This window comes from Daphnia magna, linkage group LG1 (genome assembly GCF_020631705.1).
Source record: "Daphnia magna isolate NIES linkage group LG1, ASM2063170v1.1, whole genome shotgun sequence".
Lineage (NCBI taxonomy): Eukaryota > Metazoa > Arthropoda > Branchiopoda > Diplostraca > Daphniidae > Daphnia > Daphnia magna.
Genome location: NC_059182.1, coordinates 11,125,453 through 11,153,029, shown reverse-complemented (window position 1 = coordinate 11,153,029; position 27,577 = coordinate 11,125,453). Strand labels below are relative to the sequence as shown.

The 27,577-nt window shown below is 38.6% G+C and overlaps 3 protein-coding genes across 3 annotated transcripts; 1 reads left to right on the top strand and 2 right to left on the bottom strand.

Annotated features, from left to right (window-relative positions):
* Nucleotides 1-2,083: 2,083 nt before the first annotated feature.
* Nucleotides 2,084-4,047, bottom strand: LOC123473776. Its single transcript, XM_045175119.1, has 2 exons — nucleotides 3,922-4,047; nucleotides 2,084-3,739 (listed from the first exon to the last, which is right to left on the bottom strand). Exons 1-2 carry the CDS (start codon nucleotides 4,045-4,047, stop codon nucleotides 2,084-2,086), a joined length of 1,782 nt encoding a protein of 593 aa, XP_045031054.1.
* A 1,429-nt stretch (nucleotides 4,048-5,476) lies between these two features.
* LOC123473731 lies at nucleotides 5,477-7,132 on the bottom strand. The gene has a single exon (XM_045175069.1). The coding sequence runs from the start codon at nucleotides 7,127-7,129 to the stop codon at nucleotides 5,477-5,479; it is 1,653 nt and encodes a 550-aa protein (XP_045031004.1). The 5' UTR covers nucleotides 7,130-7,132.
* A 12,652-nt stretch (nucleotides 7,133-19,784) lies between these two features.
* On the top strand, nucleotides 19,785-27,360 carry LOC123473721 (the record flags this gene model as incomplete). Its single annotated transcript, XM_045175020.1, has 3 exons — nucleotides 19,785-20,501; nucleotides 21,357-22,309; nucleotides 27,102-27,360. Coding segments are annotated over 3 exons (1,929 nt in total), but the record flags the coding sequence as incomplete, so codon positions are not given.
* Between the last annotated feature and the right edge of the window lie 217 nt (nucleotides 27,361-27,577).

Here is a 27,577-nt window from a genome sequence, read left to right as displayed (position 1 = left end):
GTATTCACATTGAATACAAGTATATTTGATTCTGTTTACATGTAGAATTATAAACTCATAATATAACAGTGTATTCACATTGAATACAAGTATATTTCATCCTGTTTACATATAGAAGTAAAAACTCATGGTATCACAGTGTATTCACATTGAATACAAGTTTTTTTGATTCTGTTTACATGTAGAAGTATAAACTCATAATATAACAGTGTATTCACATTGAATACAAGTATATTTGATTCTGTTTACATTTAGAAGTATAAACTCATAATATGACAGTGTATTCACATTGAATACAAGTATTTTTGATTCTGTTTACATGTAGAAGTATAAACTCATAATATAACAGTGTATTCACATTGCATACAAGTATATTTGATTCTATTTAAATATAGAAGTAAAAACTCATGGTATCACAGTGTATTCACATTGAATACAAGTGTATTTTATTCTGTTTACATGTAGAAGTATAAACTCATAGTATAACAGTGTATTCACATTGAATACAAGTGTATTTGATCCTGTTTGCATGTAGAAGTATAAACTCATAATATAACAGTGTATTCACATTGAATACAAGTATATTTGATTCTGTTTACATATAGAAGTAAAAACTCATGGTATAACAGTGTATTCACATTGATTACAAGTATATTTGATCCTGTTTACATATAGAAGTTAAATTTCATGGTATAACAGTGTATTCACTTTGAATACAAGTATATTTGATCCTGTTTACATATAGAAGTAAAAAGTCATGGTATCACAGTGTATTCACATTGAATACAAGTATATTTGATTCTGTTTACATGTAGAAGTATAAACTCATAATATAACAGTGTATTCACATTGAATACAAGTATATTTTATTCGGTTTACATGTAGAAGTATAAACTCATAATATAACAGTGTATTCACATTGAATACAATTATATTTGATCCTGTTTACCTATAGAAGTAAAAACTCATGGTATCACATCGTATTCACATTGAATACAAGTATATTTGATTCTGTTTACATGTAGAAGTATAAACTCATAATATGATAACTCGGTAGAGAGCAAGTGGTGTGACTGTATTAGATAGTCAATCTCTGAAAACATGCAAACTCTCTCGAGCACAAATATCACCAATTCTGAGAGACAAAGAACATGTTAGAAACATGAGGTAGGGGAATAGAGTTTACGGCTTTACCTGAGGTTAACTCAATCTTGGGCGAGTATGTCAGATGACTCAGGTCGACTAATGGGTCTCAACTGAGATCAATGGGAACAATACTTCTTACAACCGAAATCCCTACATAAATACCATCGGGTTAGGAAGACACACAAAATCATACATTATAAATAAGAATTACCACGAGGGAATATAAAATCAGGATCAATTGGGCTCATGCCCAGCTCACGCCCCAGTTCAGATCAGTCGTGGGTAAGACAATGCAAATATTCTGAATAAAATACATAGGCTATAAATTCAAGATCCATACATCATTCTATAATACAAGTTACCAAACGAATCACTGACGAGAAGTCGGGTAAATTCCAATTCACAATGTGAGAAAAATAGACTGAAAAACGACGGCCATTAGGCCCACAGACGACAATTAAATGACAGGGGAATGGAAAAACGGTAATTAGGACTAAACAGTAATGATCAGTGGCACCTATATAAAATTATTGCGAATCCGCTGGACCAACCTCCCCCGAGCCGGATCCTGCAGACTCAGCTGGGTCTGGCGACTCCTCAAGCAGGGCCAGCTGATTCGTCCCGCGTCGGAATATCCCAGTCGGAAACTGGACGTCGGCGGCCCGGACCAATCCATCCGCACCGGGGAAGACCCGAACGATTCGACCGGTCCACCAGCGCCCACGGGGGGCATTCTTCCAGTCGTCTAATACAAAATCACCGACTGCGAGGTTTCGGGTTGAGCTCCGCCACTTCTTCCTGCTGGTCATCGACTGCAAAAACGGTCCATGCCAAAGGTCCCAGAAAAGGCGCGTCATGCGTTGCACATAACCATAGTGCTCCCTCGGCAGTGTCTTGCTGAAATCTCCTGCAGGAAGATCGGCGATTGGGGCCCGGTTCAGAAAATCATTCGGGGTAAGGGCCGAAAATCGTCTGGGTCGGAACTGGTATAAGTGAGTGGTCTGGTGTTGAGTAATCCCGCCACCTCAAAAAGTATGGTCCTTAGAATCTCGTCGCTGGGGTTCCGCAGCACCGCCTTTTCCGAGTCCAGTGCCGCATACAATGCATTCTTGACAGACCGCACCATTGACTCGTGAGAGCCGCCAAAATGGGGCGTCTGGGCCGGCTGGAAGAACCACTCTATTCCAAGAGCTCTCAGCTCCACCTCCAGATCTCCATCGCCTTTCAGTCGGTCCAGCTCCTCCCTTAACAGCCGCTCCGCTCCGGTCAAATTTGTTCCATGGTCGGAAAACATGTGGGCTGGCTTGCGGTAAACTGAGACGAAACGTCGTAGCACCAATAAAAAGTCGCCAGCGGTCAAAGATATCGCCACCTCTACATATACTGCGCGAGTGACGAGGCTCGTGAAAAGTGCCCCCCACCGCTTTGCACATCCCCGTCCGTGCGTAACGTCGATAGGTCCAAAATAATCGACCGAGGTAAACGTAAAGGGCGGTTGCCGAGCTCCAAGCCTTGCGCGATGAACGTCCGCCATCATTTGAATTGCAGCCTTTGGGCGGAAGTGTCGACAAGGTACACAGCTGTTTCGCACCCGCTTGACCGCCTCCCGTCCAGAAGTGACCCAAAAATGCTGCCGCACATGAGCTAATACAAAATCGGTTCCCGCATGGTGCATTGATTCGTGAAATGCCTGAATAACACCTCGGGCAAACGGTTGTCTACCCGGTAAAATGGGAGGGTGGAGTATATCATAGGGCAACTTGGCCCTTCCCAACCGTCCACCAAGACGGAGCACACCCTTCTCGTCTAGGATAGGGGTTAGTTGGAGTAACGCCGACGTTGGCCGGATGGGTTTCTTCCTCTTCAACCTATCCAGCTCGCAGTGGTAACTTTCCTGTTGGCACCTCTTCATCAGTTCGTCGTAGGGAGCCTTTAGGCGGATGAGGGCGGGGAGGTCGCGAGCGGTAATCTTAATCGCTGTCCAGTCAAATGCCGGTTCCGTGACGCTCAGATGAACGTGGGCAGCCCTTAACTCCTCTTTTGCCACCGTCCACGGCAAATCAATTGGCCAGTTCTCCTCCTTGTCGTATAAAAATTCCGGCCCGTTTATCCAACAGGGCGGAATACTCTCCTCCTCCAACTGTGATCTCGTGGCAGCATCCGCTGGGTTGTAGCGTCCGGGAACATACCGCCACTCCCCCGGCTCGGTCATTGTTTGGATTTCGCCGATCCTGTGACTCACATACACCTGGTAATGCGATGACGTTCCACGGACCCAACTCCGCACCGTGCTGCTATCAGTCCAGAAGAATCGAGCGTCGAACCTTCTCCTCAACGCGCCCTGGACGAAACGAGCCAACCTGGCCCCCATCAAGGCAGCATTCAGCTCCAGCTTACAAACTGACACAGTCTTCAATGGTGCCAGCTTGGTGGCCGACTTGACAGGCGGATCAAGACCCGTTGGTCGCTGTAGATCACGCGAACGTAGCAGGATGCTGCACAAGCCTCCTCGGACGCATCGGCAAATGTGTGTAGCTCCAAACCTCTCACCTCGTCCGCATCCGGAAATAGGCAGCGCGGAAACTCCACCTCCCTTAGGCCATCAATTCTCCGGAAATATGGCTCCCACCATTGTCGGTCCTCCTCGGTGACCGGCTCGTCCCAGTGGAGCCCCCTTACACCGAGCTCCCGCAACTTAATCTTCGCCTTCACGGTCAATGGCGAGGCGGTGCCTAACGGGTCGAAAAGGCCGGCGACCTAGGCCAAAAGGCCTACTCTAGTGTAAACGATATCGTCCAGCTTCACTTGAAAACCGAGAGTGTCCTTGCCCGGCCTCCACACGATTCCTAAAACCATCTCTGGGTCGTCTGCTCCTAACTGGATCGTGGTTGACTCGACCATCGTATCTGCATCGCCACGGGGCTGGACCTCGTTGAGTAATTGAGCGCTGTTTGACACCCAGTGGCTAAGGTGGAAGTCGCCTCCCGCCAACACCTTCTGCACTGCAGTTGCCCTCCGGATGGCCCTCGTCCAGACTCCCAGCAGAGTCCAGGTAATCATCGACATAAATGTTGTTTCTGATCGCGTGCGCGGCCTCCTCCATCTCCGATCCAGCATCGTCTGCCGCACGCCAGGTGGTGCAAATGGCCACGTAGGGAGAGCAGGAAACTCCAAACGTAACCCGCGTCATCTCACAGATAGTCACCCTCCCGTCCTCTTCGGGCCATAGGAATCGATGATAGGGTCGGTCCACATCTGTTAGCCGAATCCGGCTAAACATCGCGCTAATATCGGCCGAACATCCAATGGCTCCTTCCCGGAACCGTACCAACACTGCTGCCAACGGATTTTGAAGTGCTGGACCACTCGTGATGAAATCGTTCAGGCATCTGCCACCTGACTTGGCGGCTGCGTCAAACACTAGTCTCAGCTCGGGTTGGCCAATCACCTTCGGGACTCCAAAATGGGGTAGAAAATACTTGGTTGGCTGCTGTTGGACTTCACTGGCCGAAAGGCGGCGGGCATATCCTTCCGTAAAATTCTTGTTCGTGGCTGCCCGATAATACTGTTCATATCCGGGTATCCTCTTGAACTTGTTGCATAGGCTCTGCAGCCGGTTTTCCGCCATGCAACGGCTATCGGGGATGTTAGGGGGCGTGCCGTCCAACCACAATACCGGAGCAGCATATCCCTTCTCCAGTCGTACCGTCTCGGCTTCCAATTTCTCCACAGCCTTCCGGTTCACGGTTGACATCCCATCGCCTCGGAATTCAGTTCCGAAAGATTCAGTGTCACAAAATCGTTTCAATTGGGCAACTAACTGCGCGGAGATGTCAGTAGACGCGCATACGCGATGAATACGGCCCGCGTTCCATTCTCCGTCTAAGCCTATTACACCCTGCAGGGTCCAACCAAGACGGGTCTTTGATGCGACGGGCTCGTCAGCTCCCCCAATCCGAGATTCACTCGGAGTGATGAGGGGCGCATAGTCCAACCCCAGTAGAATGTCGACTCGACCACCGCAGTCTCACTGAGCAGGGACGTCTGTCAAGTGGCTCCACCATCGTTTCAGTTCGTCCCACTGGATCACGGGTACCGGTCTGGTAATGGAGCGGACCGTGGATCCTTCAATCGAAAACTCCTCGCCGGAGGCTGTCACCAAATGAAGAGCCAGAAACTCCGAATCTTCGTGACGTGACGATCCCTCCGCCGCTCCTTCTACCAGTAGGGTCTGTCGTTTTCCTTTGAGTCGCAGGCGATGTGTCAATCCTTCACGGAACAAGGTGGCGTCGCTTCCGTCGTCCATCATAACATTGACGGGCACCCTCTCTCATTCCGCGTCGAGAGCATCCAACCGAATAATCTTGAAGCCGATCTGTCGTGGCGTAGAGCGTAGAGTGTGGGGCCGAACTGTCCGATCTGAATGCCCCTGGTTCCTATGTAAGAGACGATGGTGATTCAAACTACACCCTTCCACCCCGCAGGTCTTCTTAAAGGTACAGTGCATTGCTCCGTGCCGGATTACGAAACATTTGTAGCATAATCCACGCCGCTGTACGAAAGTCATCCGGTCACTAACCGGCAGATCCCTGAAGAACTGGCATTCTTCTAGTCGATGGGCTCCCTCGCATTTGAAACACTGTGGAGCATCCGCCGGCCTCCTCTCCTTTAGTTCAGTCGAACCATGATCCGTCTGTCCACGCACGCTGGACATTCCATGATGAGTACTGGCGCTTCTCCTGTGTTGTGACCGCTGCTGTCCTTGTGGCCAGTGTTGGCCGCTCTTGGAGGCTGGATGATGTTGTTCATCGGAGATGGCATATGCGTTCTGATATGACACCGCCCGTGTCTTCAGCCAACGCCCACAATCGTTGATCGTACTTTGATCGAGCTCTAACCCTCGCTTGTCGTTCCAGGCTAAGCGGTCGGTAAGTTGCAGCTTCAGTGTCAACCTCTCAATAATGTCTACGTGGCCTGATTCTCCTATAGTGGCGAGATTGAAGACATGGGTACGAACTCGTTCGGCGAATCGTTTGAAAGATTGCGGATCGTTTCGGGGAGCCTCCATTCTGTCAAGCGCCTGCAAATGAGCTGCATGAATGACCGTACGGTTACCGCACGTGCTCTTGAGACGCTGAAGCGCCTCCTTGTATCCCTGTTCTCCACCTCCGTGGCCGTGTACGATGTCTGCTAGGTCTCCCTTCAGATAATTCTTGAGAATGGCCAGCTTTTCACTTGCTGTCTGGCGTGCAATATGAACTAGGGCATAGAACATGCCGATCCAGCTAAACCAGTCGAGTGCCCGGCCAGAATAGACTTCCAACTGGACCGTCACGGAAGACCGATCGCCTTCCTCTGGAACGAAGGGCTTCTCTTGACCAGCCAGATACGTCTCAATCCATGCATCAGCGGGAAGGGCAGGGCCAATCGGATAGTGCTCAAACTTGTGAATTGGACGAGCACCGATCTGTGAGGCTGAATCTGAGGGCCCGATCTCTGATCCATCTTGAGGTGTGATCTGACCTCCTAAATCGACGTAAGCCTTCTCTGCCTCCTCCAACTCCACTCGTGCGTCTCGGAGTCGCTGTTCAGCTGCCTGCAGGGCTTGTCGTCTTGTAATCTCTTCGGGTGTCTCGACAATTACTGAGGCAGGGTCACCTAGGCGTAGGGTCAAATAGTTCTCGACCAAAGACGAGGCAGAGTCCACGGTAGCAGCATAAGTAAGATGTTGCGTGGTCTGAGTATGCACAGCTGCGTCATCATCTTCGTCCAAAAACTCGATGATCCTATCATGGATGGCCTCTAATTCCACAAGGAAGGTTCGTGCGTCGGCTAGATGTCTCTCTGCATCTCGTCGGGACAATCCACCCGTCACGATGGCATTGATTCGAGTGTGTAGGCTGGTAATCCTCCTCCGCACGACCCTCTGCCTAGCCTTACAGTCGTCCAAACTCCATGCTGGGATGTCATTCAGGTTGGACATACTTTCAAATCAGTTCAGCTCCGGTTCAAAGGACCAGATGATAACTCGGTAGAGAGCAAGTGGTGTGACTGTATTAGATTGTCAATCTCTGAAAACATGCAAACTCTCTCGAGCACAAATATCACCAATTCTGAGAGACAAAGAACATGTTAGAAACATGAGGTAGGGGAATAGAGTTTACGGCTTTACCTGAGGTTAACTCAATCTTGGGTGAGTATGTCAGGTCGACTAATGGGTCTCAACTGAGATCAATGGGAACAATACTTCTTACAACCGAAATCCCTACATAAATACCATCGGGTTAGGAAGACACACAATATCATACATTATAAATAAGAATTACCACGAGGGAATATAAAACCAGGATCAATTGGGCTCATGCCGAGCTCACAACCCAGTTCAGATCAGTAATGGGTAAGACAATGCAAATATTCTGAATAAAATACATAGGCTATAAATACAAGATCCATACATCATTCTATAATACAAGTTACCAAACGAATCACTGACGAGAAGTCAGTGGGTATATTCCAATTCACAATGTGAGAAAAATAGACTGACAAACGCCGGCCATTAGGCCCACAGACGACAATTAAATGACAGGGGAATGGAAAAACGGCAATTAGGACTAAACAGTAATGATCAGCGCCATCTATACAAAATTATTGCGAATCCACTGGACCATAATATAACAGTGTATTCACATTGAATACAAGTATATTTGATTCTGTTAACATTGAGAAGGATAAACTCATAATATAACAGTGTATTCACATTGAATACAATTATATTTGATCCTGTTCACATATAGAAGGTAAAACTCATGGTATCACAGTGCATTCACATTGAATACAAGTACATTTGGTTCTGTTTACATGTAGAAGTATAAACTCATAATATAACAGTATATTCACATTGAATATAAGTATATTTGATTCTGTTTACAAATAGAAGTAAAAACTCATGGTATAATAGTGTATTCACATTGAATACAAGTATATTTGATCCTGTTTATGTATAGAAGTAAAAACTCATGGTATCACAGTGTATTCATATTGAATACAAGGATATTTGATTCTGTTTACATGTAGAAGTATAAACTCATAATATAACAGTGTATTCATATTGAATTCAAGTATATTTGATTCTGTTTAGATGTAGAAGTATAAACTCATAATATAACAGTGTATTCACATTGAATACAATTATATTTGATCCTGTTTACATTTTGAAGTAAAAACTCATGGTATCACAGCGAACTCACATTGAATTCAAGTATATTTGATTCTGTTTAGATGTAGAAGTATAAACTCATAACATAACAGTGTATTCACATTGAATACAATTATATTTGATCCTGTTTACATTTTGAAGTAAAAACTCATGGTATCACAGCGAATTCACATTGAATACAAGTATATTTGATTCTGTTTACATGTAGAAGTATAAACTCATAATATAACAGTGTATTCACATTGAATACCATTATATTTTATTATGTTTACATGTAGAAGTATAAACTCATAATATAACAGTGTATTCACATTGAATACAAGTATATTTGATCCTGTTTACATGTAGAAGTATAAACTCATAATATAACAGTGTATTCACATTGAATACAAGTATTTTTGATTCTGTTTACATGTAGAAGTATAAACTCATAATATAACAGTGTATTCACATTGAATACAAGTATATTTGATTCTGTTTACATGTAGAAGTATAAACTCATTATATAACAGTGTATTCACATTGAATACAAGTATATTTGATTCTGTTTACATATAGAAGTAAAAACTCATGGTCTAACAGTGTATTCACATTGAATACAAGTATATTTGATCTTGTTTATATATCGAAGTTAAAACTCATGGTATCACAAGGCATTCATATTGAATACAAGTATATTTGATCCTGTTTACATATAGAAGTAAAAATTCATGGTATCACAGTGTATTCACATTGATTACAAGTATAAAGGATCCTGTTTACAAATAGAAGTAAAAACTCATGATATCACAGTGTATTCACATTGAATACAAATATATTTGATTCTGTTTACATGTAGAAGTATAAACTCATAATATAACAGTGTATTCACATTGAATACAAGTATATTTGATCCTGTTTATGTATAGAAGTAAAAACTCATGGTATCACAGTGTATTCATATTGAATACAAGGATATTTGATTCTGTTTACATGTAGAAGTATAAACTCATAATATAACAGTGTATTCACATTGAATACAAGTATATTTGATTCTGTTAACATTGAGAAGTATAAACTCATAATATAACAGTGCATTCACATTGAATACAATTATATTTGATCCTGTTCACATATAGAAGGTAAAACTCATGGTATCACAGTGCATTCACATTGAATACAAGTATATTTGGTTCTGTTTACATGTAGAAGTATAAACTCATAATATAACAGTATATTCACATTGAATATAAGTATATTTGATTCTGTTTACAAATAGAAGTAAAAACTCATGGTATAATAGTGTATTCACATTGAATACAAGTATATTTGATCCTGTTTATGTATAGAAGTGAAAACTCATGGTATTACAGTGTATTCATATTGAATACAAGGATATTTGATTCTGTTTACATGTAGAAGTATAAACTCATAATATAACAGTGTATTCATATTGAATTCAAGTATATTTGATTCTGTTTACATGTAGAAGTATAAACTTATAATATAACAGTGTATTCACATTGAATACAATTATATTTGATCCTGTTTACATTTTGATAAAAACTCATGGTATCACAGCGAATTCACATTGAATACAAGTATATTTGATTCTGTTTACATGTAGAAGTATAAACTCATAATATAACAGTGTATTCACATTGAATACCATTATATTTTATTATGTTTACATGTACAAGTATAAACTCATAATATAACAGTGTATTCACATTGAATACAAGTATATTTGATTCTGTTTACATGTAGAAATATAAACTCATTATATAACAATGTATTCACATTGAATACAAGTATATTTGATTCTGTTTACATATAGAAGTAAAAACTCATGGTCTAACAGTGTATTCACATTGAATACAAGTATATTTGATCTTGTTTATATATAGAAGTTAAAACTCATGGTATCACAAGGCATTCATATTGAATACAAGTATATTTGATCCTGTTTACATATAGAAGTAAAAATTCGTGGTATCACAGTGTATTCACATTGAATACAAGTATAAAGGATCCTGTTTACAAATAGAAGTAAAAACTCATGATATCACAGTGTATTCACATTGAATACAAATATATTTGATTCTGTTTACATGTAGAAGTATAAACTCATAATATAACAGTGTATTCACATTGAATACAAGTATATTTGATTCTGTTAACATTGAGAAGTATAAACTCATAATATAACAGTGTATTCACATTGAATACAATTATATTTGATCCTGTTCACATATAGAAGGTAAAACTCATGGTATCACAGTGCATTCACATTGAATACAAGTATATTTGGTTCTGTTTACATGTAGAAGTATAAACTCATAATATAACAGTATATTCACATTGAATATAAGTATATTTGATTCTGTTTACAAATAGAAGTAAAAACTCATGGTATAATAGTGTATTCACATTGAATACAAGTATATTTGATCCTGTTTATGTATAGAAGTAAAAACTCATGGTATCACAGTGTATTCATATTGAATACAAGGATATTTGATTCTGTTTACATGTAGAAGTATAAACTCATAATATAACAGTGTATTCATATTGAATTCAAGTATATTTGATTCTGTTTAGATGTAGAAGTATAAACTCATAATATAACAGTGTATTCACATTGAATACAATTATATTTGATCCTGTTTACATTTTGAAGTAAAATCTCATGGTATCACAGTGAACTCACATTGAATACAAGTATATTTGATTCTGTTTACATGTAGAAGTATAAACTCATAATATAACAGTGTATTCATATTGAATACAAGTATATTTGATTCTGTTTACATGTAGAAGTATAAACTCATAATATAACAGTGTATTCACATTGAATACAAGTATATTTGATTCTGTTTACATATAGAAGTAAAAACTCATGGTCTAACAGTGTATTCACATTGAATACAAGTATATTTGATCTTGTTTATACATAGAATTTAAATCTCATGGTATCACAAGGCCTTCATATTGAATACAAGTATATTTGATCCTGTTTACATATAGAAGTAAAAATTCATGGTATCACAGTGTATTCACATTGAATACAAGTATAAAGGATCCTGTTTACAAATAGAAGTAAAAACTAATGATATCACACTGTATTCACATTGAATACAAATATATTTGATTCTGTTTACATGTAGAAGTATAAACTCATAATATAACAGTGTATTCACATTGAATACAAGTATATTTGATTCTGTTTACATGTAGAAGTATAAACTCATAATATAACAGTGTATTCACATTGAATACAAGTATATTTTATCCTGTTTATGTATAGAAGTAAAAACTCATGGTATCACAGTGTATTCATATTGAATACAAGGATATTTGATTCTGTTTACATGTAGAAGTATAAACTCATAATATAACAGTGTATTCATATTGAATTCAAGTATATTTGATTCTGTTTAGATGTAGAAGTATAAACTCATAATATAACAGCGTATTCACATTGAATACAATTATATTTGATCCTGTTTACATTTTGAAGTAAAAACTTATGGTATCACAGCGAATTCACATTGAATACAAGTATATTTGATTCTGTTTACATGTAGAAGTATAAACTCATAATATAACAGTGTATTCACATTGAATACTATTATATTTTATTATGTTTACATGTAGAAGTATAAACTCATAATATAACAGTGTATTCACATTGAATACAAGTATATTTGATCCTGTTTACATGTAGAAGTATAAACTCATAATATAACAGTATATTCACATTGAATATAAGTATATTTGATTCTGTTTACATATAGAAGTAAAAACTCATGGTCTAACAGTCTATTCACATTGAATACAAGTATATTTGATCTTGTTTATATATAGAAGTTAAAACTCATGGTATCACAGGGCATTCACATTGAATACAAGTATATTTGATTGTGTTTACATGTAGAAGTATAAACTCATAATATAACAGTGTATTCCCATTGAATACAAGTATATTTGATTCTGTTTACATGTAGAAGTTTAAACTCATAATATAAAATTGTATTCACATTGAATACAAGTATATTTGATTCTGTTTACATATAGAAGTAAAAACTCATGGTCTAACAGTGTATTCACATTGAATACAAGTATATTTGATCCTGTTTATATATAGAAGTTAAAACTCATCGTATCACAGTGCATTCACATTGATTACAAGTATATTTGATCCTGTTTACATAAAGAAGTAAAAACTCATGGTATCACAGTGTATTCACATTGAATACAAGTATATTTGATCCTGTTTACATATAGAAGTAAAAACTCATGGTATCACAGTGTATTCACATTAAATACAAGTATATTTGATTCTGTTTACATGTAGAAGTAAAAACTCATACTATAACAGTGTATTCACATTGAATACAAGTATATTTTATTCTATTTACATGTAGAAGTATAAAATCATAATATAACAGTGTATTCACATTGAATACAAGTGTATTTGATTCTGTTTACATATAGAAGTAAAAACTCATAGTCTAACAGTGTATTCACATTGAATACAAGTATATGGTATCCTGTTTACATATAGAAGTAAAAACTCATGGTATCACAGTGTATTCACATTGAATCCAAGTATATTTGATTCCGTTTACATGTAGAAGTATAAACTCATAATATAACGGTGTATTCACATTGAATACAAGTATTTTTGATTCTGTTTATATATAGAAGTAAAAACTCATGGTATAACAGTGTATTCACATTGAATACAAGTATATTTGATGCAGAATACATTTAGAAGTAAAAACGTCGTGGGGCGGTTATATTTGTTTTCAGGGTACGTTTTTTAAGTGTCATATCATTGTAAAACCACTGCAGAACCATATCCAAGTCAGTTTACTGGTCTAAAAAATTTAAAATCCATTTAAACAATGTGGTAAACGCTACATTAAAAACCCCAGATTAAAATTAGAATTATTAGAAGCAAATGCAACTTGATTATGTGCAACAAGAAACTATTCAATTAGAAAAGTTAATAGTAATTAATTTTAAACAAAACTAATTCATTAATATTACAACATAATTATTTTCCAGCAGAATCTAAATTTAGCATTTAAAAAAAATGTAAAAGCACTGATAAACTAATATCAGAGTGGCTACGCGGCGCCGAACACGTAGCACGAAACAATGAATGGGACGACAATCAAAAGATACGTTTCTTTTCTGATCGATTGAAAGGCGAAGCCTTCGAATGGCATGAAAACTACGCTGAGGAAGAAGGAGATGATCTAAATTACCAGGATTGGAAAGAAGCACTAATAACAAGATTTCAAGACACCTACGACTTAGCTACGCTGGAGAAAAAACTTTCAAAATTAACTCAAAAACCGGAAGAAAACTGCAGAGCTTTTGTGTCAAGGTTAAATAATCTCTACGATACCATCGCTGGTAAAGAAGAAAGGGCTGACCATAACCAAACTATTATTGAAGGACAATTACTAAACAAAGTGAAAAAGATGAGGGATCACAGAAAAAGCAAAATCCTACTACAAGGATTACTACCAAAGTATAAAGCAGAACTTTATCTACGAATGCCAGAAAACACAGAAGACTTTGACGCATTATGTAAACAACTTTTCATTTCTGAAAAAATTCTACACACAAAAGAAGCTACAGACGACAAGGAGATGTCAGCCGTTATAGCAGAGATAACGCATCACGAAAAACAACAAGACGATAAAATCCAACTACTTGAGCAAAAATTATCAGATGCTCTGTCAGAATTAAAATGTACTAATACGAAACGTGGATCCTCACAGGAAAACGACGTTACCATAGCTGCAACTGACCAATACGAAAACAGAAGACCACGTCCAAGTGAACGTTACTCAAGATCACGTGATTCGCGAGTGCGATTTGCTGACAGTCATAACAGCCGAGAATCAAGTCGAGAAAGAAGTCTAAGTAGAAACAGAGACAACAGCCCCTACCGCAGAGATTACAATTCGTCAGGACGAAGAAATTATAATCCTTCAGGATACAGGCAAACCAGATTTCCATCTCACCAACGTCCCTCATATCGGAACGACTACCCCAACCGACAAGGAAACTACAGTGGACCAAACAACTTCAGACAACAAGCACGTTATAACAGCAACCAACATCTACAGCAACAACAACAAACTAGCAACAACCCTCGAACCACTGGAAATCGAGAAATAACCTGCTACAATTGTAACCGAAGAGGACATATTGCAAGAGAATGTTGGACAGATATGGCACGTACCAACAACCAAGGTCCTCGATAAACACCATAAAACCAATCAGTAACTCCCAACTAACATACAATTTAGGATCAGATGTAGAAGTAGAAATTCCAAAACTGATACGTATTCCCGTTAGAATTTTTAATAAGGAAATCATAGCTTTAGTGGACACTGGCGCAGCCGCTAGCTTAGTATCCAGTAAAATATTGGATACTCTAGAGTATAATGAGAACTTAAAACAAGTAGAAAATGCGAATCCTCGTATTTTTAGAACGGTGTCGGGACAAGAACTTAAATCGATGGGGAAATTTGAATTTTCAGTTATTATCAACGATAATCATATTATTAACCATCACTTTTATGTTATGAAAAACTTAAATGAACAATGCATCTTAGGATTAGATTTCTTATCTAACAATAATGTGAAGATTAACACTAGAAATCGTCAAATATGTTATGATCACTTTGGAGTAGAACATAATTTTGGAAGTAATACCATGCCCATTTATAGCGTAACATTTAGCAAAGCAGGCATCCATATACCACTAATCCCGATTGATAGAGAAGACGAAGATCTTACACAACAAGATTATCGTAATTTAGAATCCTTCACTCAATTAGACTTTAATAATAAAACTAAGCAGATAGCTAAGATTGTTGAAAAAGAAGAACAAGCACTCAATGTATCAGACGACATACAAACTAAAATTGAAATTTTACTAAAGAAACACGAAGATCTTTTCGCAGACCAAGAATCCGACTTGGGTCTAGCTACACAAGTGAAACATCACATCAACATAGGCCATAACGCTCCCATTAATCAAAGACTGAGAAGAACACCCGAATCCCTAAAACTTGTTGTTAAGACAAGTTTTAGGGATTGACTAAGAAAATAGAGGTAATGCTAAGTAACAAAATAATAAGAGAAAGCCACAGTCCTTTTGCTGCAGCCATAGTAATGGTACCTAAAAAAGATGGAGAGATGCGAATGTGCATCGACTACAGAGCTTTGAACAAAATTACGGTTAAGGATAAGTACCCTCTACCTAGGATAGATGACACAATTGACGCGTTGTGCGGATCAGTTTATTTTTCTACATTGGACTTACTAAGCGGCTACTGGCAAATAGAAATAGAAGAAAGTGATAAACACAAAACAGCTTTCATTTGTGAATTTGGCCAATACGAATTTAATCGAATGCCATTTGGTTTAACAAATGCACCCAGCACTTTTCAAAGAGCAATGAATAACATATTGAAAACGGTATTGTACAAATTCGCATTGGTTTACCTAGATGACATCATAGTGTTCAGTAACTCAATTACTGATCATGTGAAACACTTGGAAGCAGTTTTTAGACTCCTTAAACAAGCAGGTTTAAAGTTGAAAAGGAAGAAGTGCGAATTTTTTAAAGAAGAATTAGATTATTTAGGATACATCGTATCCGGGAAAGGAATAACACCAAGTACAAAAAAGTTAGACGCGATTATTAAATATCCCGCTCCAAAAAACGTAAAAGAATTGAGCTCATTTTTAGGTCTAGCCAGCTACTACAGAAAATTCATTCGGGCTTTTGCTGATAAAGCCCATCCACTAACTGCGCTCACTAGAAAGTCAGCGGAATGGAAATGGGGGGAGGAACAAAGGGACGCCTTTGAATGTATTAAGAACTGTCTCATCACTAGACCTGTTCTAGGTTATCCGGATTTTTCTCGAGAATTTATCATCTACACGGATGTTTCAGGATATGGAATAGGAGCAGTCTTGGCTCAAATACAACCTCCACCTCAATCAGCGGATTTAGCGGAGTCCGACGGACAAGACCTTCGTAAATCAGACGACGTAGAAGTCGTCATAGCCTATACCTCTAAACATCTGAACGACCGCGAGGCCAAGTGGTCAACCACAGAGAAAGAGGCATACGCAATAATCCACGCCATCGACGTGTTTAGGACGTACCTATACGGGCGTAAGTTTACCGTATTTACAGATCATAGACCTTTAGAATGGTTAATGAGTAAGACAGAACCAGCAGGAAGATTAGCTCGATGGGCTCTTAAGATCCAAGAATTTGATATCATTATTGGGTACCGACCAGGAAAGTCACACCAAAATGCTGACACACTTAGTCGCACCCCAATAGTGCCGATAGCGAAAGTAGAAACAAGGTCAATAGGTACAAAAGAGAAACCAGAAGTAAAAAACGAAACCAAGGAAACTAGAACAAAACCAGTAATTTTTGAAACGGAAAGTAATCAGTCCAAGGACACGGAAAAATGGATAGAACTCCAACACAAAGATGAGTATTGCAGAACAATATTAAAAGAAATGGCAAAGGCCAATCCAAGTAAGGACGTTAAAAATAAATTTAAAATAAACGACAAAGGACTATTAGTAGATACCAGAAGAAGAATTGTAACGCCAGTAAGACTGGTACCACAAATTTTAAAGGAAAATCACGATCACATATTGGCAGGACATTTAGGAGTAGGAAAAACGTTGGCTAGACTTCAAAGACAGTACACATGGCCATGCATGCGTACCTCCGTAATAGAATACGTTAAAAGTTGTTTGATGTGCAATAAAAGAAAAGCGGTAGGTGGAAGTAAAGCACCATTGCACCCTTTGCCTTTAGTTGAAGGAGTATGGGAAAGGATCGCTATGGATATAGTGGGCCCAATTCAAGAAAGCGCTAAGGGATACAGATATATATTAGTTATATCAGATTATGCCAGTAGGTTTGTTTTTACAGTTCCAATGAGAAATCAAACTGCCCAAACAATTGCGAAGATTTTAGTTAATAAAATATTTACTAAATATGGATCTCCAGAAGTAGTTCTAACAGACCAAGGTACTAACTTTCTATCCAGTCTGATACAAGAGGTGTGTAAACTATTCAAAGTCAAACAAATAAGGACTACGGCCTATCATCCACAAACTGATGGATTAGTTGAGAGGTTCAATCGAACTCTCTGTGACATGCTAGCTTGTTATGTCTCAGACCAACCTGCTAACTGGGACAAATACCTTCCGTTCGTTACTTTTGCTTACAACACAGCAAAACAAGCTTCAACTCAAGAAACACCATTCTTTCTATTCTTCGGACGAGAACCAATAATGCCCAATGATATCAAGATTAACAGAAGATACGAGACCTATGAAGATACTAGTATGGTGTATTCACAGCAATGGGAAAAAGCTCAAAAACTGGCAAGAGAACATCTCTTCAAATCCCAAACAAGACAGAAAAAATACTACGACATAACCACGAAAACTATTAAATACAACATAGGTGACTACGTATTACTGAAGGCGCCACCAGCAGCAGGAAAATTCATAAATCGATGGAACGGACCATTTCAAATTTCGAGAAGCTTCTCAGATATCAACTACGAGATCCAGCACAGTGAAAACAAAAAACTTAAATCTATCGTACATACCAATCGTCTCAAACTTTACATACCAAGAAAACAAGAAACAACTAAGGAAGAGGAAAGACTACAAAACCTACCAGAAAATGTTGAAGCCCAACGACAACCAACAATTCACCAACGCCGACCAGGCCGACCAAGGAAGCAGCAGCTAACACATCCAGTGAAGACGAACATCAAACCACGCAGGAACGAAGGAGAACCAAAAAACCATACAATACCTAACCTTTACCGTAACCAAAACCGAAACGATCCTATAACGAATCACCAATACCACTTAAGAAGACGATATCAAGGACCGGATTACTAAACATTTTCATTTTTCACAGATGCAGACATTACTCTTCCTTCTTTGCCTCCTTCATTTACTTAGCCCTACTTACCCTATCTACGCATCCGTCTTTGATTGTAACAACATGAAAATACGAGGAATCCTAGACTTCGAATTGCCTTACTACTGTGACAATGAAAAACCAGAAACACAACATTTACCAAGGATACCAACTACTTACACCTTAGTAACCAAGCAAAAACCAGCAGCCACTTGGAAAGGATGGACATGTCGACAGTGGACTAAAACAAAGAAAATAACCGGATCGTTCTGGATCGGATCCTTCGATACAGTTTACTCCCAAGAAACAATACTAATCACCCCTTTGGAGTGTTGGCGGATGGTCAACGATAAAAAATGTGGCGACAATAACATGCAAACCGGACCGACGGGACTCAGTTTCACAGCCACTCCTACAGGAGAAGGAAAATGGTACGCCATCAAGGAAAACCAAACACTAAACTGTATAGCGGAACAGATCACGCTACGTCAGGAGAAACCAGACAGTCCAATCGAAAGCCCTTTCGGATTACTAAACACCACCCAACAGGAAGGACAATTCATCCAAAATCAAAATACAATCGTGTGGGGAGAAAGAACAACCAACAGTTCATACACTCAGACGTTACTAAAAGGGAAAGGATACCTGGAACTTCCTCGAGAACCGGAGTCGGATAACTCCAGCCGCCTTTATGACACCAGTCGGCAGATTGAAATATCTTTTCTTAACAAACCAGATAAGGATATCGTATCAGTAGGACATAAAGTGGTTGGAATCCCTCTAACGTACTTGACGTTTCCTGCAGAAACAACAAAAATTTTGTATGAAATGTTCAAGAACACAATCGCAACATGCCTTAAAAATACCAACCTTGCCACACCCGTGTGCGAAGACTACAGAGAGTTATACAAATCCAGACCACAACGTTCTCTTCTTCAAGAAGTGCACTTTCTTTTCGACACCCAAGTTGAAGACGAAAAACTTGGGATTCGCCTCTACAGTATTTCATACGCCTGGGGAACTCTAAGATTGGCACATAGAAGACCAAAGATAATCAAGGAAGATGGAAAAATCGTACAAAAGGATGCAACAATATACATTACTCACGAATCCGGAAGCAGAAACCCTTTGACAACGTACAGTCAACTTTCAAAGGACGACCCTCTCCCATCAGGATCGAAATTTGAGTACATTGTCGACCAAACGATACGCGTACAAAATACTCATATCTGCATAACGGAGACAACACACGACTACGTATTTGCTGCAGCCTGTTCAGAGGAATCAACGAGGTGGATTTTAGAAAAAGAGAACAGCTATCTAATTTCCCAAGAATCAGAAATGTGTCTTACCGTAGGGGTCGACGAAACCTTAAAATTGGAAAAGTGTGCTTTGGAAGGAGATACCAGAAAAAACCAGCAGTGGTTTTTTCAAACAATAAATACCAATCCGGATGTTATAGAAAATTTTCCCGAAGTAACATTGCAGGATATTCAAGAAGTCCGATTAGAACAACGAAGAGCAATTACAACCACAATCAACTCACCCATATTTGGCGGTATCTTGAAAGCAAATCACGGCAGTGGAAACATCATCTGGGACATGATCGCCTGGGGATTGTTGAAAAATGGACAATATGCAAACGGGAAATGTGTCACACATCATGGGCTTGAAAAACAACTAACCATGGAAGATTGTGACGCAGATTGGACAAAATGTCAAGAAGAACTAAAAACATTTATCACAAGTAACGATCCCCTGGTTCAATCACAAGTATCCGTAGGAAACTGCAGTAAAGCAACTAACAAAGGCCAAGCTTTCGAGTATACGTCTGATTTCACCATCAGACCGTTCAACACTAATGCTTGCGTCAAGGCAAACACAACGATGCTTATTCTACAGGAATGCGCCAACACCAGTTCAATTTGGGGCACTTTCGAACACACAGGACAGCTCATGGCAACAGACAGAACTGGCCTACATTCACCGGCGTCAGACAGAAAATGTCTCACACTAAAAGTAGGACGTCTGAGTTTAGGACATTGCCACGGTTCAAGTAGAAAACAACAGTTTAACTTCGAATATCGAAACCCGCACCAAATACGGACGCTTTCAGCAGCAGCCATTATAGCGCTTCACACTCAACAATCATTGGACGGAACACAACTCCCACTTATACCCCCTCTTCTCAAAAGAGAAAGTAAAGCAAACAACGAAAACTTAACCACGCCCACCACACAAAAATCTATCTCATCTACTTCCAGCACCACAACGACAGCGAAACCGACTACAAAATTAAGCACAACCACAATGAAAACAACAATAGCCACAACAGCCATGAAAACGACCGTTAAAAGCACACCACCGACAACTAGGCCTACAACAACTACTAAGCCAACGACTACCACAACTAAGCCTACGACTACGACAACCAAGCCTACAACTACAACAAATAAGCCTACGACTACAACTACTATGCCTACAACTACAACAACAAAGTCTACAACTACTACGCCTACAACTACTATGCCTACAACTACAACAACAAAGTCTACAACTACTACGCCTACAACTACAACAACAAAGTCTACGACTACAACTACTACGCCTACAACTACAACAAATAAGCCTACAACTACAACCACCCTGCCTACAACTACAACTACCACAGCTACAACTACAACTACTGAGCCAACAACTACAACCACTAGGCCTACAAATCCGAGTACTGAACCTACATTGCCATCAACTACAACTGAAACCACGTCCACTGCACTACCATCAACGACAACTATGGCGACGACAACAACAACTGAAGTAATAAGCAATTCAACAAAAAATAACACAACAACGGAAAAAATAGAAGATCCTCCAGTTACGAAAAATCACACCGGTATGGAAGATGCAATAATGGAAATTATTGAGGACACTGAAAAAACATCTCTGCAAGAAATACCCGAGGCAGCATCTTTAACACTAGAACAAGTACCGGAGGTACCAACAAAAAACGAAACAGAAAGCGGTCAACCCCAAAATATAGAAGAATTCGGCGACAAAATTAAATTCGATATTTCAAAAATGCATGAGCAATATAAAATAAGTATAGAAACAGAACACGAAAACAAACTTGCAAAAGAAATTCGCGACGTATATTGTCAACTATCAACGATAAAGAAAACTCAAGCGGTGATTTTAGCTCAAAGTAACGGAATTCTTGCTGCTTCAGCGCTCGGATTACCCATCTGTACGAGACTGCAAGGCTTCGGACAAGCGATGACGCTCCAACAATGTGAAACCAAACGGATTTTCATCTCCGCAAAAGAATCCAAATGTGGATTTCAACCATTCTTTACCTATGAAGATAAAAACTGCACAATTGGAGTAGATGGATGGTCCATACATCCATATTCCGATTGCTTTTGGAAAACTCATTTGGTAAATTTAAATGGATTCCATCACACCTGGGAACACAATTCAACAGATGGAGAATGGGTAAAACAAAAAGCAAGCATTCACATGCCGAACTTAGACCTTATCACAGAGTCCGAAGAGTTGCACCTGAATGATTTCGACTACAGTCTGAAGAGCCATCCAGCGCATGAAACAATGGAAATGGAACAATTAAATATCCTAAACGATCTAGTAGGCCTAATGCAGGAATCAAATTCAAAATCAATTTCTGACATAGTGATGTCAGAAAAACAGGATAATCAGATAGGAACCATGTTCTCATGGTTCAACACATTAAAAATTCTTATCCTATCTATCATAGGATTTATTGTATTCATCATATCCCTACGCATATTGATCATCTGTGACCCTTTTACAAGAATCATGGAAAAAATCCGACAAGCTAGAAGATTAAGACGATATGGAATAAATACGGAAGAAGCGCACGAATTAACTTCAATGATCCCAAATTCAAGCACTCCACCACCGGAAGAAATAATAGAGCAACCGTTCACTAGGATGACGGCTCCTACACCTCTTATCATAGAAAGACCCACACAATCACGCCCGGCTCAACCAAGCGCACCGAAACAACGTAATATTTATCCTGTCATGGAAGAAAACTGGGAATCCGATCAAGCTCGCAAATGCACAGGAAAACACACGACTTGCACTTACGTTGTGGGTTATGGAATGGTATGGGAAGACCTTTGCAGATGCTCAACAGAAGTTGAATCTAAAAACAACTAACATTTAAAAAAAAAAAAAAAAAAAAAAAAAAAAAAACTTAACAAGTTTTTATTTTGGGTGAAAGGGGAAAGTAGTAAATGTATTAAAAAACTCAAAGTATGACACATTAAAAAAAAAAAAAAAAAAAAAACTCAAAGTATGAAAACTTCAAGTGAATTGTCTTTGTTACACGATTAGTGTTTAAACAGCCACCAAACACACAAGTGTTAAGTAAAAGTGGAAGTTTTAACGTAGCAAGCTAGAAAAAAAAAAAAAAAATGATGGAACAGAACAGTGAAGACGCAGTGCAACGTAATGAAGCAAGTTATAGTGAAAGTCAAACAGAAATAAACTACTTAGTGATCGAAAGTGAAAGTGAAACAGAAAGTGAAACACAACGAGATGGGCTCTTCGGGGATTATGGTTTTTACCCACCAACGTTCGAATTTAATCCAAATACTACACAAAAGGCAACACTATCTAAATGTAGTAACTGTGCGATGAAAACGCACCCAACTTTATCGGCAGCAAGAGCAGATGCCGTTCAGAAACGAACACAAGCCATCAAACGATTACGTGATCAAGAAATTTTCTTAGAAATGATAGACGCTCCAAGGGAAGAAATAAGAAGGTGTATCATCCAGAAATTGGGCCCCGCTGCATGGGATTACCATCCGAAGGCAGAATTTCTAAACCAGAAATTTAACAACGAAACACTACTTCATACAAGCGTGAAAGCGGGAAAACTGGACATAACGGATTTACTGTTAGACTACGGAGCTGACCCAGATATAGAAGAGGATGGCCAGACCATCGCACATAGAGCGGCAGCAGAAAATAACAAGCTCTTGATCAGGATATTACGATATCACAAATACAAGTTTTCATCGTACAATAGCCTTGGAGAAACACCACTAATGGTCGCCATCGCCTACGGGCATGAAGAAGTGGCTAGTTATTTGTGGATAAGTTCCAACGTTGCACAAATGGCAAAGGACAACAGCACCGTCCTACATTATGCCGCCAAACATGGAAACAACACTCTCGCTAGGGCAGCATGTGAAAGGAAAATTCACATTAACATCAATCAAACGGCTAAACCAGGAAACTATACGGCCCTACACCTAGCCACAATGTATAGGCAAGATCACATAGCAAATATCTTATTGGAACACGGAGCAGATCCAGACATAACGGATGTCAATGGAAATACCCCGCGGGATTACGCGTTTGATGAACATAGAAGAAACATATTCGAAGATTGGAAATGTATAAGAAGCCGCAAGAGAAAAGCTTCTGACAATGAATAAAACTGAAGCAAAACAAAAAATTAAAAGAACCAACAAAAGTTTATTACCACTACTACAACAAAAACACTAAAATGAAAATATTACGACAACAAAATTGCATTCATTAGACAGAATCTTCGAATTCCTCCAGCAGGCATTCCGGTAAAAACACCGCAGACCGAGGAGTGGGATAGAAAATATCCTCGCCTGACTCCAACCACCACAACAACCTAGCGAGATGTTGAGGATAAAGATCGCGGTATCTCGCATATCCAGGATATCAGCTAAAAACAGATAATAACAAAACGTTAACAAAATCGGAAACCTAAAAAAAAGGAAGAAAAGGAAAACCAACTCACACGTAGTAATAATCACCGATCCAAACTCGCTGAAAGCCAAAATCGCAAGCAGAGGAAGGAGCACAGGGATTATTGAGTAGTGAAAACAACAGCAACTGCACTACCAATTCCTTGTCCTCGGGTCGAAATCGAGCAAAGAAACGAGACGGCGAAGAAAACAACAACACCCCCATCAGATGCAAAACATCATCAAAATTGCCCCGATGGCGCAACAAAAATTGTAAAGAGTCAACCTCCATTTTAAAACTCAAAACAAAAGACACGAAACGACAATGAACGACAGAAAACCAAGAACCGACGTAAAAGAACGGCAAGAAAAAACTAAAAGAAGAGAAGAGAAGAAAAGCATACAAGAAAAAACGATTGAAATCTGCAGTAGCATTCCAGTAAAAAGGAACGTAGACCATCAATTATTAACTAACACTTTATTAGCATAAAAGACAATGAATAACGGTATAGAAAACATATCTTGTATTTTGTTCCTCATACTGTAGCCCAACAAATAACGGTGAAGGAAAGAAAGTAGGTGACGGGTAAAAACAAGTTTTCACCTAACCATTGCCACGCCACATGCCGAAGGGAAGTAAGGAGAAAGAAGAAAATCAGAAGACAAAGAGAAAAATTGGAGGACCAATTTCTTCTTGCCGAAGGGGGGAAGGAATGTAATAGACCGCAGCAACTCCTCCTAGCAACAGCAGCCCCACCCAGCAAGAAGGTCGTCACGAATGCAACCTTCCCTGCGGATAATAGTTAATGATAAAAGTAAAAGTTATTGTAAACCCCTCCCTTCTTAACCTTCAATCTTGTGGTATATAAGTGCATGGTTGTATCGTCTAGAGTAGAGTTAGTTTACTGGCAAATACACAGTCTAGAAACTATTACAAATTTTAATTGTTTCATATAATATTAGTAAAGTAAAATAAAGTAAATGTTTCTTAAAAGTACTCTTGAAACATTTCGCTTCTGTTTCTTCTGCAATAGAATCCTTGGAATACAATTTAGCAGCATACTTCATAAACAACTTAAAAACACCCTTCCCCTTCCATCTAGTACGCAACATAAAAGTAGCTAAGTAACCTGCAAACATTTTTTTGCACCTATTTGTGTTAGGCAGACTTTTCTTAGCTAAATTCCACAATCCTGAAAAAAAATTTAGTAATTAAGTATTAACATTATATAAAACTAATTTGCCATCTATTTGGTTTGTATACGCTCCAGTTTCAGAATCTTTTAAATTCAAACTATGGTTCACATTTAAATGAATATAGTCATTATGTTCCCTTAAATATATAATTAAAAAAACATTATTTAACTGATTACAAAAAATAACTTAATACATACTCTATCTTATCATAGGCTTTCCAAGCATCAGATATTATTATTGATCCAGGTAAAATCCATTCTTTTATTACTTCGAGCAATGTATTTGCGGACCTATCAGAAACTACAACGAGAAACTATTTTCCAGATCCCCTCTCCACTCCACCAAACACCCAAACTCCTTCTACCCTTTTCCCTCGAGAGTATTTTCCTATGCAAAAATTCTATTAAAATCACTACAATAAACTAAAATATATATATTAAATACTTTTGCCAAACTTTGATTCGTCAATTTCTTCAGCGATGCCGATACCACCAATCTTCTCTGAATTATTAATTACAATGTTTTCTGAAACTTCATGGCAAAAATTGTACCAGTCAATGGGTGTTTCATGAGCTTTAGCATAAAAATCAATAGTATAGTATAGTATAGTATAGTATAGTAAAGTATATTATGTGAAAGCAAAGTAATATATAACGTAATATTAATGCTTAGTATAAATGTAAATTATAGTATAGTATAATATATAAACTCATATACGAAAAATCCACATATCTAAATCCAAATCATTTTCCACATACTTTTGGGGCATTTCACTCCACCAATAATAAGTTAGTGTCAAGATTTCATAAACCGTTAAATAAGACTTATGAAATCACGAATTTCTTAAAATAGTGTATTTTTTACTACACATATTTGTTTTAATATTGCTACCATCAATTCCAATTCTATTGTTCCATTTGAATTGGCACCCGTCAATCCATACCTAATATACATAATTAAGTGATTATAGTTACCAATGTTAGTTGCCAAGAGCAATGTAGACAACAAGAAGAAACATTATTATCTATAAATCCGATTTCAACTAAGTATGTAAATCCATTGAATTCAGCACAGAACAAAGCATTGTGTAACGAAGCCATCAAAATATATATATCTTTGCAAGATACCCACAATATGATCTACTTGCTTATGCTTATCTTATTTTCACATTATATTCTTATTCACTATTATAAACGTATTTGCTAGTTGCTTCATGTGCAACCATGTTGACCTAGATAAAATTCCATGTTCTGACTCAGGCGTGTGACGTACCGTCACGAACATCACGCCATACGCGACGATGCGACGTTTCGTAATGAATCCACTTTCTGAAAAGAGTCAGACAAGTACCAGCTTGCAAAGCCTTCAGTCGCCTTTAGCTTGAATTGTCACTCTTAAGCAGTAGACTTTTATCTTGATGTCTTGGCTTATTCATCTTAATCCATTAGTTATTCCTCCCAACTCATTTTGTTCTTCTTTCCTCTCCGAGCATCTCGAGTATTCGAATTATGTTCTCCACACGTATTCTAAATACGTGTCGGCAAGTAGTATTGTTTTCCGTTTTTCTCCTATTATTCAATCACTCTTGTACGCCCGCATTACCACGGTAAGATCAAATTATTTTGTCTCGAATCTCACGCTCAGTTTCCCGATTGGACTCACGTCTATGTATCCTTACTCGTTTGTGAACCTTTGGCCTCAGCTTAATAATACATAATCATCATTGTGGGTAAATACGCCTATGAGTTTATTTACACAAAAATTGTCTTAATTCGTAAAGCCATTCACTCGAGAGGGAGAATGATTTACATAAGGGTGGCAGCGAATTTTCGAACTCAACCACAATGATTGATGATGTTATTACTGGCAGCCATAAACTTTTGCGTTCCCCTATAAACAAACCTATTGTCCCCAAAACCACTGCTATCCCAGATAAATTTCAAGGAGGTAAAGCGTCAGAGGAAACAATTGAGGCTGTAAAAAAATCTGCGTCTAATACTCCTGCAGCTAGTCATTTCAGTCTCATAGAAGAAATGTAGGAGTATTAGTAGCCTGGTGGGACATGCAACATGTGCGCCACCAGTGGTCGAAAACTACAGCTATAGTCGTTCTACTATAATAAGTTTTCTATGGAATGAAAAAACAAAATTTGGGTCGCAGAAAACAACAAAATTTAGGGAATAAAAGTAGGGTAAAAAATAATTTGATTACACAAAAATGAACTTGAGCTTATTTTTTTAACGGGGGAAAAAATTA